Here is a 13,236-nt window from a genome sequence, read left to right on the forward strand (position 1 = left end):
AAAACCTGAATAATAGTAGTAATATTGTCGCTTAATAAATCGTTGTGTAAGCCATACTTCATTCACGGCCTCTTCTAAGGTCATTACTATGGTGTCGGCCCCTGCAGTTCACCCACATAACCTCTAGGGGTCGCTGTGTCCCTGTTGAACACTGTTGATGCTTACGTTTATAACGGAAGCTTACGTTTCTTGTTGTATTGTTTAACCTGGGTAAGTCTAATAAATCAAACTATATTGATATTTTTCATTTTATTTCACTAAATGCGAGTGAAACCCCAAAGCACTCGTCCAACGTGAAAGATGATGATTTAACGCTATATGATCTAACAGTCCACTTTTGTCCTCTCATCCAAGTCCCAACGAAAGTGAAACTAAATGATAACGTTGCCTTGGTGCCCTTGTCGATTACCATGTCTCGTCGAGGACCAAGTATGTCTTAAGTAGCCTTCTCGTGACGTGATGGTGCCTACCTCCTCATACTAGAGGCAGATAGTGATGTCCTACAACAGGAATGCGAGCAGAAACAGAATCGCAGCTCGTCTGGACAACATTCCTTACTCAGGTACTGTGGCATGTCGTGTACTGGCTCTTTCTTTTTAAAGTGTGGTACGTTTGTTAGTTGTCTTACAATGCACTCGATCCTCGTTTGCAGACTATCGCGGTACTAACAACCCCGCGACCCTCTGCTATCTGACCAGCGTGCTGCATGTCCTATCCATGACCCCTCGGTTCCCAGAGGCAGTGAAAAGGTTTGGTGTCGTTGTATTTCATTGATGAAAACTGACGATGATTATTATATTATACACAATTAAATAAACGTCTCCACACCAGAGTCAGTTGGAAAAAGTGTAAAATCAGATGTATCCATGGTGGCAAACCAGTTTCCATTGAGGATTAATTAAATGAATCCAATGCAATCCAAAACTTGTCAAAATCGACCTTCAAGTGACGTCACAAGTGGGATTGTCAATCCCTTTGTGTGATGGACAGATCAGCCTATCCAGTGGACTGTAGCAACTGGTGGGCGGATCTTTCCATTGTACATCTGGATGGAGCACTCCCTCTCATGTGAAATTGCCTAATTAACCGGATGTTAAAATATTGTTTTTATTTATTTTTAGGGGATCAGCTACATATTCACTCTACTTAGACCCTAACTTGGATAAGCTGTTTTCGGATTTGGAGAAGTGTACGGCTGACATAGATGACATTGCAATGGCATTGGGGATCACAGGGGTAAATTGTAAGTAATGCCTTCAGTAAGAAGACGTCTTTTGGCCAAGTATTGTTAAAACACAGTTGAAGCTCTTATAACACTCATTATGGGTCTGCTCCTTGCATGTATCTGGGGATGGATAACTAGAAAATAACACACATTGACCAATGCTGGTGCTTTGACACACAGAAGTAAAACACCTGTCTAACTGTGCAATGTTAATGCTTGGGGTTAACACCTGTGTTTTCCCTGCTTATACAGCTCAGCTGTGTGTTATATTTCCTAGTAAAATCACATTGCATTGACCGCCTCCATTTTGGAAGCCTAGGAGCATAGGAATGTTAGTTGTTGTGTTAGTAGTAATGTTATGTTGGTCATTGTTTAGTAATACATTGTGAAATGATTGGTCGTTATGGGGAGACACTGTAGTGTTTAAAACTGCCACAGCGTTTTTCATGCGAACCAGGGTCAAACAAAGTTACATTTAGCCTAGGTTTTAGATATGTATACCGTGATTTAGAATTTAACTGTACCGCAACCATCTTGAGACGTCTCATTACAGGGAAAGTATCGCAAACAAAACCACCCATGAAGCATTCTGATACACAATCCCTGCTCACAGTTTACGAGCAGCGAGACGCTGCCGAGTATTTCCAGAAGATTCTGTGTGGAACCAGCCCTGAGGCTTCCAAGGTAGGCCGACCAAACCCACAGACACTCCCTGGGCTCCAATGTGTGGCGCAGCGCCACAGAATAAACACCGAGCGCCACGGCACCGTGACACTCGATTCCCCCCACCGGCGCCAGGGGGGCACCACACGTTGCTACCTGGTCTGTGGGAAACACTGAGGCCGCAACCTACGCCTGCGGCAAAGTCAAAGTCAAAGTGTTTTATTTGTCAAATGTACAGTGCAACACAGGGTCATACCGGGCAGTGAAATTCTTAGGACACGGCAAGCGACAACTTCGTAGCAAAGCAAACAAAATAGCAAAATTATACACGACAACATCAACAATGGCAAGAATAAAATAATTGAATCATTAGATAAAGTACTGGGATGTATTTTAAAGTGTAGGGGTGCAATCCCTTAACTCATTTGTGACGATGAAAATGTCCCTTTTGGCGTGCAGATGTTTCAGGGGACGCTGAAGCGTTGCATCAAATGCCGCGGGTGTAGGACCAATAACAGGACGGACGACCCGTTCTGGTCCCTCCCGATCTCAGTCGGACCGTGCCTCCGTCTGTACTCAGCGAACAACCTGGTATAGAGGCGTCTCTGTGGGCCAGCTACGTAACCCTGGCCATATTGCACAATACAATTTGTACATCTCCCTGTACACTAGTTTCATTCTATATGTCTCTATAATATTCTCCATTTCACAACTCGTGCATATGTAAATACTTGCAATAACTCAACATGCTTGCAATAACTTAATAACTTAATACTATTAACTTTCTTCTGTGTATATATTTCTGTTAAACCATATATTGTATTTTTCTTTATATTTTAAGCACATAAATACAGAGTATCTCACACAAACATTTCACTGCACACCCTGTATGAGTATGTGAAGAATAAAAACCTTTGGAAAAAGTAAAGCTTTAGAATAACCATGGTTTAACCGTCCGGGCTGCTTACAGGAAATGGCGTTTGAAGATGTTTTCACGCCAACCACCCTGACCGGGGACAACACGATTTACTGCGACCGCTGCCAAGCACGAAAAGATGCAACCGTTGTGAGTGAGCCGTCGACGAACGTGTGAAATATGAACGATAATAATAGTTTCTGTCATTGTTTTGGTCCATAGTACCGTGCATCGTGTTATCTGTTCTCTTACTGCTGTTCAATATTTTCTATTTCAGCTAGTGTTGGCAACCTTGGTTCCCAACACTAGCTGTAATTGAGTACATAATCCCGCTAATTACTAAAGCAATAAGTATTTAATAAAAATGAAAAAAAACAAGATGATTCCGCTGGAAAAATCGAACGCTTGATTTAACAATTGGAAAGCTGTCCTTAACAATGGTCGGTTTTTAATAGCAGCGGTCTGCTATTCAGAAATAACAGGCTGTAGAAAGCCGCAATTGCCCAATCAGAATCAAGTATTCGACAAAGCTCATTATCTCCTCTTGGTGTGATGCCTGCGGGGAAGGTGTGCGATTGGCAGCACCGCCCTCAGATCCTCACTCTGCAGCTGAAGAGGTTCCAGTTGGACAACCTACGGAATCGCTACGAGAAGATCACCTGTTGTATTGACGTTCCTCAAAAGCTACACATAAAGGTCCACACCCACGCAGTCATTTCCAACCGCACTAATAATAAATTACTTTTTTACTGAATATTTATTTGTCAAATAGATAGTTTTTATGCCGCTATTGACAAGAGATTCAAATAGACAGGACCCAACCGACCTCATTTAAAAATGATCTGAAAGGCTGCATGTAACTTTTTAAACACAGTTCAAGTTATCAAAGCCCAGAGTGGTGTTGTTAAATCTGCTGCCTCTGTCTTTATAACCAGACCTTTTGACTAATTACTAGTTGATCTACGACATTTCCTTTCTGCACTCAACCCTTTCTGCTTCCTGCCCTGTTCTGCCTTCGTCAGGGTTGTGACTACGAGCTCTACGCTAGCATCAACCACTATGGAAGTCTGAGAGGCGGCCATTACACGGCGACCATCAAGTCCTACGAGACCGGCGGCTGGTATGACTTTGACGACGCTCGCGTCCGATTGGTGAGAAACACTTGACTGTCCCTCGTCCCTCCAATCATATCTTCAGATCTGCGGCTAATGCTATGTCCCCCCCATGTGTATCTAGCTGCTATTGCTATCTCCCCTGCTGTTTCCTTAATGCTGCTAATGTTGTTTTTTAAAGTGGTATTATGGGCTGTTTGTTATACTGTTTGTTGGATTTCCACAGCTCCGCCCACAGCCCTTTCAGCAAGGAGAAACCACTAAGTAAATATACTTATTGGATATTTAAATTAAAATCTTTGTGATTTAGATTCCGTCCTTTCGGGATTCTTTGCATGTGAAGACATCTGAGAACAATCAAAGCATAACACCTCAAATGGGGTAATGAATAATTATCTGTCATCCGCTAATGTGTTTTCTCACTTGATCTAGGTCCTCCTCAGCATATCTACTGATGTACAGAAGAACTACATGCCTCCCAGCTGGTGAAGGCAGGACTGATGCAGAGCGTGTGGGTTAGGTGTGTCATGTTCTGACTATGTGAATGTTTGTGATTGTATATTAGCCTCTGTCTACATCTTTTGTGTGCACTTTCCTTTTCATTCTAATTCATTGTTCCGTCTGTTTCAGCGTGTTGCGGTTACTTCGACTCGATGCCTGGCATCTCCCTCCGACTAGGCCTGGATACCCTAACTCCCTAACAGATAACCGGCCAGCACCCCATCACATTAGACATAAGCTATATCCACTTTTATTAACTAAGTTATTCCAAATGTTGTAACTGTACGTATGGTGGCAGACGACAGGGAGGGGGGAGGGGTATTGCTTTTGAAGGGAGATATCGTGCAGCCTGCTGGCTCCACCCACAAGCCTTACATGGAGTTCCTTCCTTAACGAGGTCAGCTTGATAACCTGGACCCTCTGATTAACCCGATCCTGCACTGACTGCTTTGGATGAGGACACATCTTGCGATGACCAGATGAAGGCTTGTGTCCCCGTTCTGGATGTAAATAGCTGCTTAATAAAGGACCATTGGCTTTGCCCTGCTCCCTGCGTTGTGTGGTTTTCAACTAAACTTGGTATTGAGAAACCCCCACACCCACGAGCCTGCCACAGTATGTCCATATTGGCACCCATTGCAGTCCTAACCCCCCCCCCCCGGCTATTATAAGCAACCAATTAACCAACCAATTAGCCGTGGGGAAGTGGAGAGAGCTGTTTACACTCAACTCCTGCTGATTGACTCTTATTTCTACATCATGTGAATTGTAAAGCCAAGTACAACTTCCGAGCAAATCCTGGTCGGCGTCTTGGTGGTGCAGCGGTTAAGGGGTGTTGGTTAACACTCTGTAGACTCAGGTTCGAGTCCCCGCACAGAACCAGGGTTCAAGTGGTAACTTAATGCATACATCTTATTTCTCTATCGTGTGAATGGTAAAGTCAAGTATAACCGCCAAAAATGTTCTGGTCGGCGTCTTGGTGGTGCAGCGGTAAGAGTGTGTGTTAACGCTCTGTAGACTCAGGTTTGAGTCCCCGCTCACACGGCCACCATGAAGGGGATTGATTGATGATTGATCAGTCTCAGTGGTGTCCAACTGATGAACTCTTACTTCTGCATCATGTGAATTGCAAAGCCAAGTACTACTTCCGAGCACGTCCTAGTCGGCGTTCTTGGAGGTGCGGCGGTTAAGGGCTGTTGGTTAACACTCTGCGGACTCAGGTTCGAGTCGCCGCTCACACGGCCACCAAGAAGGGGATTGATTGATGGTTGATCAGTCTCAGTGGTGTCCAAGTGCTGAACTCTTACTTCTGCATCATGTGAATTGCAAAGCCAAGTACTACTTCCGAGCAAATGCTAGTCGGCGGTCTTGGTGGTGCAGCGGTTAAGAGGTTGTTGGTTAACACTCTGCGGACTCAGGTTCGAGTCCCCGCTCACACGGCCACCAAGAAGGGGATTGATCAGTCTCAGTGGTGTCCAAGTGATGAACTCTTACTTCTGCATCATGTGAATTGCAAAGCCAAGTACAACTTCCGAGCAAATCCTAGTCGGCGTTCTTGGTGGTGCAGCGGTTAAGGGCTGTTGGTTAACACTCTGCGGACTCAGGTTCGAGTCCCCGCTCACATGGCCACCAAGAAGGGGGTACCCCCAAAAGGGCCCCCAATGTGTCTGCAGAACCCCCCCACCCCCCCCTTCCAGGGGGCTGGGGGGGGTGTTACAACTAAGAGGGTTATGCAACTTTTTTGCACAATGTTATGAATCAATCAGAAAGTAATCACTAAAGTTTCTCTAGTTAAAGTTAACTCTGCCCCTCTGTTTTAAACTCATTTAAGAAGTATAATATTCAGGTTCTTGAATCATTATATCTTGCCACTGCAGCACCAACACCCATGCAATTCATGGGCAGAGTTGATGTTTTGGATTATATTCACATTATGGCATTAAAAAGTAACCAACAACATGTATAAGACTTGAACCCCCATCTCCAGCACTGCAATCAGCAGATTTTACCACTGTGCAACCAACATACTTGCTAATGATGGTAAGATTTTATATTTTATATTGTGGTCACATAATGACTTCATCCTTGAAAAACACTTAACATAAGCAAGAGTTGAATCATGGTCTTGAGCACATTAGCAAGTAGACCATATCACTTACATAGTAACAAAACTATGTTGGAAATACTTTTTTGAAGTTGATGACTGCTGCTTCATTTTCTTGGTTAAAATTATTTTGGTGATTTCTCCCATGAAAACAAATGGTTCTGACACAAATGGGATGATCAACATCATAGGGACTGGAATGTGCTTCTCTCTGACTGGTAACCTATAAACAACTCTCTCATGTGCACCACAGACAGGCATAAGTGATGGCATGATCTAGAGGTTACATAGGACATTACATAACCTTAGGATTAAACAGAAAAGCTCCAATATACTTGTCAGATGAAAAAGAGGTTTCCATGACAACAGATTCAACAGTGTTGCTGGTGCATCCCTACAGGTATGTGTGTGTAGGCATCTGCTGCTTCCATAACAGCTGCTAATATTCTACAGGTCATCCATTAAAGTAGGAGTAGGGTATGTACACTCTCTCACAGACAGATACACACACATATATTTGCAGAAAAAAAAAAAAATCTAGCCATGATCTAGCATGGCTCCCGCCCTGGTCCTAGCAACTGAGGGGGCGATAGACTAAACTAACCCCGGGCTCTTCAGGGTTCCCCAAAAAGTGCAACCCAGCCCTTTGAACATCCTAGTCGGCGTCTTGGTGGTGCAGCGGTTAAGGGCTGTTGGTTAACACTCTCTAGACTCAGGTTCGAGTCCCCGCTCACACGGCCGCCAAGAAGGGGGTACCCCCAAAAGGGCCCCCAACGTGTCTGCAGAACCCCTCCATCCCCCCCTTCCGGGGGGCTGGGGGGGGTGTTACAACTAAGAGGGTTATGCAACTTTTTTGCACAATCTTACGAATCAATGAAAGTTACGTTGAAGTTATTCCCCCCCCACCCCCCCCACCCATTTTTTTTTAAAACTCTTTTAAAAACTATAACATGCAGGGACTTGAACTAGGAGCTCTGGTGATGATAACCGATTGTACTTCCCGCTCAACCACCAGTTCATTGTGTATGACATTGTTAGAGGGTGGATTTGACCTTCAATTCAAAGAACATTATTGTGTTTATAAAACACGTCATTTTTCATAGTGAAGAACCTCGGCGGGACTTGGACCCACAACCTGAGCGCTGATAACCGAGAGCTCTCTCCAATGCGCCATAGACACAGATATTGAAACAGTCTGAAGTAATGTTTCACATTATATTCACACAATGACTCAATCAAAAAACTGAATCAATGAAAGTTATGTTGAAGTTATCCCCCCCCCATCCCTATTTTTTTTTATTTAAAAAAATACATATTTAGACATGGGGGAACTTGAACCAGGAACTCTGGTGTTCATAACCGCTAGCTCTCCCCACTACACCACAAAGTCATTGTGAAGGGCAGCAGTGGAGGATAGATTTAACATAACATAAAATACTTTCAGATCTATAGTGACCAACCTTTGCAGAATTGAACACACAACCTCAGCACCGATTACCAAGAGCTCTCTCCAACATACCACAGAGCTGATGCTTTGTGATGGACCGGAAGTTATATTTGACATTACATTCACACTATGAAAAGCCACTAACATAAGGACTTGAAGCCCGTTATCCAGCACTTCAATTAGCCTGTCTTACCACTGCCAAGACACTAGCTATACATGGTCAGATTTTATATTTGAGATTAAACTCCCACAATGAATTTTGGAAAAAGAACCAACATGCGCTGGACTTCAACCCTTGTCTCCGGTCCTTGAATCTTCAGGTCTTACCACTTCACCAAGACACTAACATTAGATGCTCAGATTTTATATTTGAGAATATATTCACACAATGACTTTATTACCAAACGCTAAAAGAATTCCCCATCTCATCTCTTCAATTCCTTTTTCCTTTTTATTTCGAAGAGGGAGGGAAAATATAGAAGTATTGAACTGAATGAATGGACGTTTCAGGGCTAGATTTTAACTGTTGATATAGTTCAGTTAAGTGGTGAGACGGATTGAGAAACTCAGGCACACGACATCCATGTTTTTTTTAAGGGTTGCTTTACTTGAAACAACTTCTTCATTCAAGTATACATCGTTCACATCATCCGTTGTAAAAGTATAAATTAGAAAAAGTTTGTGTGATCAAATGTACACGTTCAAGTTTTGAAAAATGACATCTAAAATAGTATTTTTTTTAAATATATACAAGCATATGATTTTTCCAATTTTCTTAAATAAGATTACTTTGCGTGTATCACATCGAGGTGCGCTTTAGATCTTGTGCCCCTTCTGTTAATTCTTCGTATGGTGCACCTGTGGGAGACGAAGACAAAACATTGTTTAATTGCTGCCTCATCTTTTTAAACTTTTAAAAGCTTTGAATATGAGACAGACAGCAAACATTTGGAATCAGTCTTACTTGTCGTTTCCATCTGTACAGTGGTCTGCTCAAAGGTCGTTGTCTTGTGTCTGTGGAGGGTAAACAAACGCAGAAGAAACAGTTTCAAACCAGAAACGTGTGATCTTTCGTCTTTTTACGAAGCGAGACAGTCAGGGAAAAAAGTTAGTAGGTAAGTAGAAAGCTTCCTCGTCCCAAGCAGATCAAGTTCCTTCGAGCAAATAGAACCGTTTTCCCCCCGAGGTTTTCTTTAGCCCGATCAAAGAGTAGCTACGCACTAGATCACGTTTGTGAATGAACAAAGATAACGACTGATAAATAGTCATCCTACGGATTGCTTTCTAGAACTGTTTCTCTCTCTTGTGCTAACAGCTAAAACACTTAGATCACGTGCGAGTCCAGTGCGTAGCTGACCCTTTAACCCTTTAACCCCTTAACCTTCCATGCCGGGATCAAAGTGACCGTCCGTTACCTGGTGGCGCTTGTACTGAATGTCGGATGGGTAAGATAGGTGAACTAGTCTGTGGTTATGCTCAACAACATAATGTTCAGACCTGGAACAAACATGACATTGGTTTTGTTTTTGCTCTTTTTGTTTTTTTTGTTCCACAGACATTGTCCAAAATCAAAAGAAGGAAAACCTCCACAGCACCAATGAAGGAAACATTTTATAAACGGTACATTCCACTTCTGAAACATGACTTGTTAACATTGTGTTTTACTACTACAGAACTTCCTGAGTGTCACTTGGGGCTGAACGATTTGGGGAAATAATCGTATTGCGATATTTCGATCAATATTGAGATTGCAATTTTGTATGCGATTTTTATTTTTAAAGTTCCTTATGTTCTGTAGTATTCGCTAAACAAGCAATAAATCATTCTATAGTTCGACCAACACAACATTGGAAACAGTCAGCATATAAACTGCTCTGTCCTTTAGGTCACGCCTATGTGTTGAGATTAATTGATGCATTAATTCATATAGCACCTTTATTTAACTTGAATTGTAAAAGAAAAAAAAATACAGATATTACTGTAACAGCAACAAATGAAGCGATTAAAAAATATATATATTATATTTTTTGGACGATTTGCAAATCGCCTTCTATTACGCGATTTCAGATTGAATTTGATTAATCGTTCAGCCATAGCGTCGCTATGTCGTGCCCTGTCTGTCTCGCTGCGTCAACGGGATTCGCCTGGGCCCGCTTTGGCCTGGGTCGCGTGGGTCAGCACTTACTTGGCACTGCGCTTGCATAAGCAGAACGTCACGCCCACGATGAGGCCGACGGCGGCGAGGGACGCCAGGACGGCGATCACGATGATCCACTTTGTCTCTGGAAAAACGAGAGAAACCAAAAGGGTCACGATCAAAGTCTTCTGCTCGTCGTCCACGTGCTGTAGATAAGACGCTATGCTTATTCTATACATTAGTGCTTGTTATTGCATTAGCTGTTGTTGATTAATGTGCACTTATTATGGCAAAGTGTTATTATATCTTTCCAACCGCAATGCTAAGTGATATGATTATCACTGGGATCTGTCATTCATCATAGATGATAATAGGACATGCAATTCCAATGTCCTCTTTGTCATTACATCCACTTTAACATTTCTGTGCGAGAGAAAAACGCAAAGGAAGCAGGTCCCAGCCCGTCACTGACTTCGAACTTTGCGGCGACGTCAGACACATTCACACACAACTGTGCTGTTTCGAGTTATTTCTTAATGGCTCCACGTACCCAGACCGCCGGCTCCTCCCCCTCCGCCGTCAATTTTCTCCGCTTCACAGAAGACCCCCTGGAAGCCCTCCGCACAGCTGCAGGTGTAGTAGCTGGTGTTCTGGACCACGCACTGTCCTCCGTTCTGGCAGCCGTGGTTAAGACACGGGCTCGCTGCGTTAAGGACGCACACACACGGGGACACAACGTGAACAGAGGAGGGACACACACACGGAGACGGACGCCGTGGAGACACACACGGAGACGGACGCCGTGGAGACACACACGGAGACACAACGTGGACGGAGGTGAGGCACACGTGACACCAATTTTATTTTTAACGGTACATTTTGATTTCAGTCCGGGAAATACATTTTTATCTTTACCCGACGATCGCGGACAGACACACACACACACACACACACACACACACTCTATATATATATATATATATATATATATATATATATATATATATATATATAGATGAAAACACGTACCTTTGAAGCAGTCCCGTTTGAAGTCGCTGACGGCGCAGACCTGGTCGGCGGGGCAGGACTTGGCCTGGCACACTGCGCCCGTGGCGGTGCACTGGCACGCCTGGTCGCAGTCCTCCGTCACAAAGGCCTCCGTCAGCTGCACCAGCAGGAGCAGGGAGACAGGACGCAGGGCAGCGGTCAGTGGGGGGGGGGGGGCGACGCACACCAGAAGGAGGAGAGCCGGGGGGACGCTGTGGCGGCCGTAGACGTTGGTCTAGGTTTACACTGGGGCCATTTTGTTCCTGCTTTTTTTTTAACTCGAGTTTCCATGTATTTTTGTTCCTGTGTTTAAGTAAACTGGATTTTGTGGCCCGTTTTCCCCTAAAGTATTTGTTGTTTCGTATGAAGTATTTCTGCTGAGTCTGACTATCTCCTAGCTCTTCCATTATCACTATAATACAGTCGGTACGCAATCAGTTCCAAGACTATAAAACGTTACATCAACACACTCACTTCTATTTCAACTTCTGCATTTGTGTTTACTCCATAATAATACTGTCGTTATAATTACCTTCGTCATCTTTATACATAGTTATTTAATTTGTATCGGTATATTCTATACCGCGGTTCCTCGGCTGTGAGCGGTGTAGTACGGCGGCGGCCATCTTGCGGGGTACGTACGGGGTAGTATCTGTCGAGGAAGGTGCAGCCGCACTGAGTGTAGGGCACGCAATCGCTCTCGCTCATCACGAAGCCCGGCGCGCACTGGCAGCCCTCCACGCAGGAAGTGACCTCACAGTCGGTGGGGGCGGCCAGGTCGGCGCAGGAGGCGGGGCAAGGCGACATGCAGGGGGCGTAGACGCTGTTGGGACCGCAGCTCATGGCTGGGGGGGGGGGAGAGAGAGAGAGAGAGAGAGAGAGGTTTAGTACAGCTGCCAACTTGTTTGCTGTGAGTGAGTGAGTGAGTGAGTGAGTGAGTGAGTGAGTGAGTGAGTGAGTGAGTGAGTGAGTGTGTGTGTGTGTGTGCATGCATGCATGCATGCGTGTTGAACCTATCTACAGTATATTTGTGTGTGTGTGTGTGTGAAATGGATCTGGGAGTGAGATGGTGGGAGATGGAGTGTGGTGAGAGTGAGATGGGACTGAGATGGGGTGAGATGAGAGTGAGATGGGGTAAGATGGAGTATGATGGGACTGATATGGGAGTAAGGTGGGGTGAGATGGAGTACGATGGGAGTGAGATGGGATGAGATGAGAGTGAGATGGGATGAGATGAGAGTGAGATGGGAGTGAGATGGAGTGAGATGGGAATGAGATGGAGTGAGATGGGGTACGATGGGAGTGAGATGGAGTATGACGGGCCTGAGATAGGGTGAGATGAGAGTGAGATGGCGCGAGATGGGAGTGAGATGGGGTGAGATGGGCGGGCCTTATCGTACCACAGTCCAGCTGCTGTCTCCAGGGGCCCAGCCGGACCCCGGCCTCTTGGCAGGCCACGGCGTACACGTCGTAGCTGGCGCAGCGCAGCGCCGCGTCCGTCCGCTCAGCACACAGGTCGAACACGCAGTCGCTGTCCAATCACAACGCAGCACCACGTCACACGGAGAACAGGGCCAACAGAGGCAGGGTAACACCTTAAAGTGTGCCCAAGGAGGACGGGAACACACAGACACACACGCACGCGCAGACACACACAGACAAAGAGACACAGACACACACACGCAGACACACAGACAGACACACAGACAGACACACAGAGAGACACAGAGACACAGAGACACACACACACACACACACACCCAGACACACAGACACATGCACAGACAAACACACACACACACATAAAGCTTACTCTTGGAAGGGGCCGGGGGCCAGGTGGGCGTGGCAGGCGGCGAAGGGCCCCGTGGGGTCCACCAGTGCTCCACACTTGGCGGGGCCGTTGAAGTCGCTGAGGTCGGCCGGGGTGCAGCCGGAGGTCTCGAAGCCGTTGTCTGGGGGGGTCTCCACCTCACGCCTAGACAGATATAAAACCCCCTCTACTTTATCAGGTGTTGTGATTCAAAGGACATTATTACGAGTATTAGATGACTTACAGTTCTCTCTCTTTCTCTCTCTCTCTCTCT

The 13,236-nt window shown here is 45.1% G+C and overlaps 2 protein-coding genes across 4 annotated transcripts in view; one reads left to right on the forward strand and one right to left on the reverse strand.

The window, feature by feature from the left end:
• Window positions 1–157: 157 nt before the first annotated feature.
• Window positions 158–4,941, forward strand: LOC307091705 (ubiquitin carboxyl-terminal hydrolase 2-like). Of its 3 annotated transcripts, none has more exons than XM_079759354.1 (12): window positions 158–210; window positions 484–562; window positions 653–749; window positions 1,122–1,243; window positions 1,779–1,909; window positions 2,348–2,479; window positions 2,859–2,954; window positions 3,372–3,500; window positions 3,827–3,955; window positions 4,143–4,180; window positions 4,349–4,436; window positions 4,547–4,941. In XM_079759354.1, the coding sequence occupies exons 2-11, from the start codon at window positions 496–498 to the stop codon at window positions 4,434–4,436; spliced, it is 1,029 nt and encodes a 342-aa protein (XP_079615480.1). In that variant the 5' UTR covers window positions 158–210; window positions 484–495; the 3' UTR covers window positions 4,547–4,941. The 3 variants fall into 3 exon arrangements, with proteins under 3 accessions (XP_079615480.1, XP_079615479.1, XP_079615481.1); XM_079759353.1 differs by having other exon boundaries at window positions 159–210; window positions 355–562; XM_079759355.1 differs by lacking the exon at window positions 158–210 and having other exon boundaries at window positions 264–562; window positions 1,839–1,909.
• Window positions 4,942–8,767: 3,826 nt separating this feature from the next.
• LOC307091707 (zonadhesin-like) overlaps window positions 8,768–13,236 on the reverse strand; it is a gene marked incomplete at both ends in the record, with an annotated part of 17,885 nt that continues 13,416 nt past the window's right edge. Inside the window, 8 exon segments of the mRNA XM_079759356.1 lie at window positions 8,768–8,826; window positions 8,933–8,982; window positions 10,154–10,250; window positions 10,656–10,808; window positions 11,135–11,270; window positions 11,795–11,997; window positions 12,553–12,683; window positions 12,966–13,127. Coding sequence (XP_079615482.1) covers window positions 8,768–8,826; window positions 8,933–8,982; window positions 10,154–10,250; window positions 10,656–10,808; window positions 11,135–11,270; window positions 11,795–11,997; window positions 12,553–12,683; window positions 12,966–13,127 — 991 coding nt within the window.

This window comes from Pollachius pollachius, assembly GCF_949987615.1.
Source record: "Pollachius pollachius genome assembly, contig: scaffold_211, whole genome shotgun sequence".
Taxonomy (NCBI): Eukaryota; Metazoa; Chordata; class Actinopteri; order Gadiformes; family Gadidae; genus Pollachius; species Pollachius pollachius.

Excerpts from the sequence above, each read along its gene's own strand:
- LOC307091705 (XM_079759354.1), top strand. The coding sequence starts at position 496 with ATGTCCTACAACAGGAATGCGAGCAGAAACAGAATCGCAGCTCGTCTG. Across the intron at positions 750-1,121 it reads TTCCCAGAGGCAGTGAAAAG|GGGATCAGCTACATATTCAC; the intron begins GTTTGGTGTCGT and ends ATTTATTTTTAG. Across the intron at positions 3,501-3,826 it reads CTCAAAAGCTACACATAAAG|GGTTGTGACTACGAGCTCTA; the intron begins GTCCACACCCAC and ends TGCCTTCGTCAG.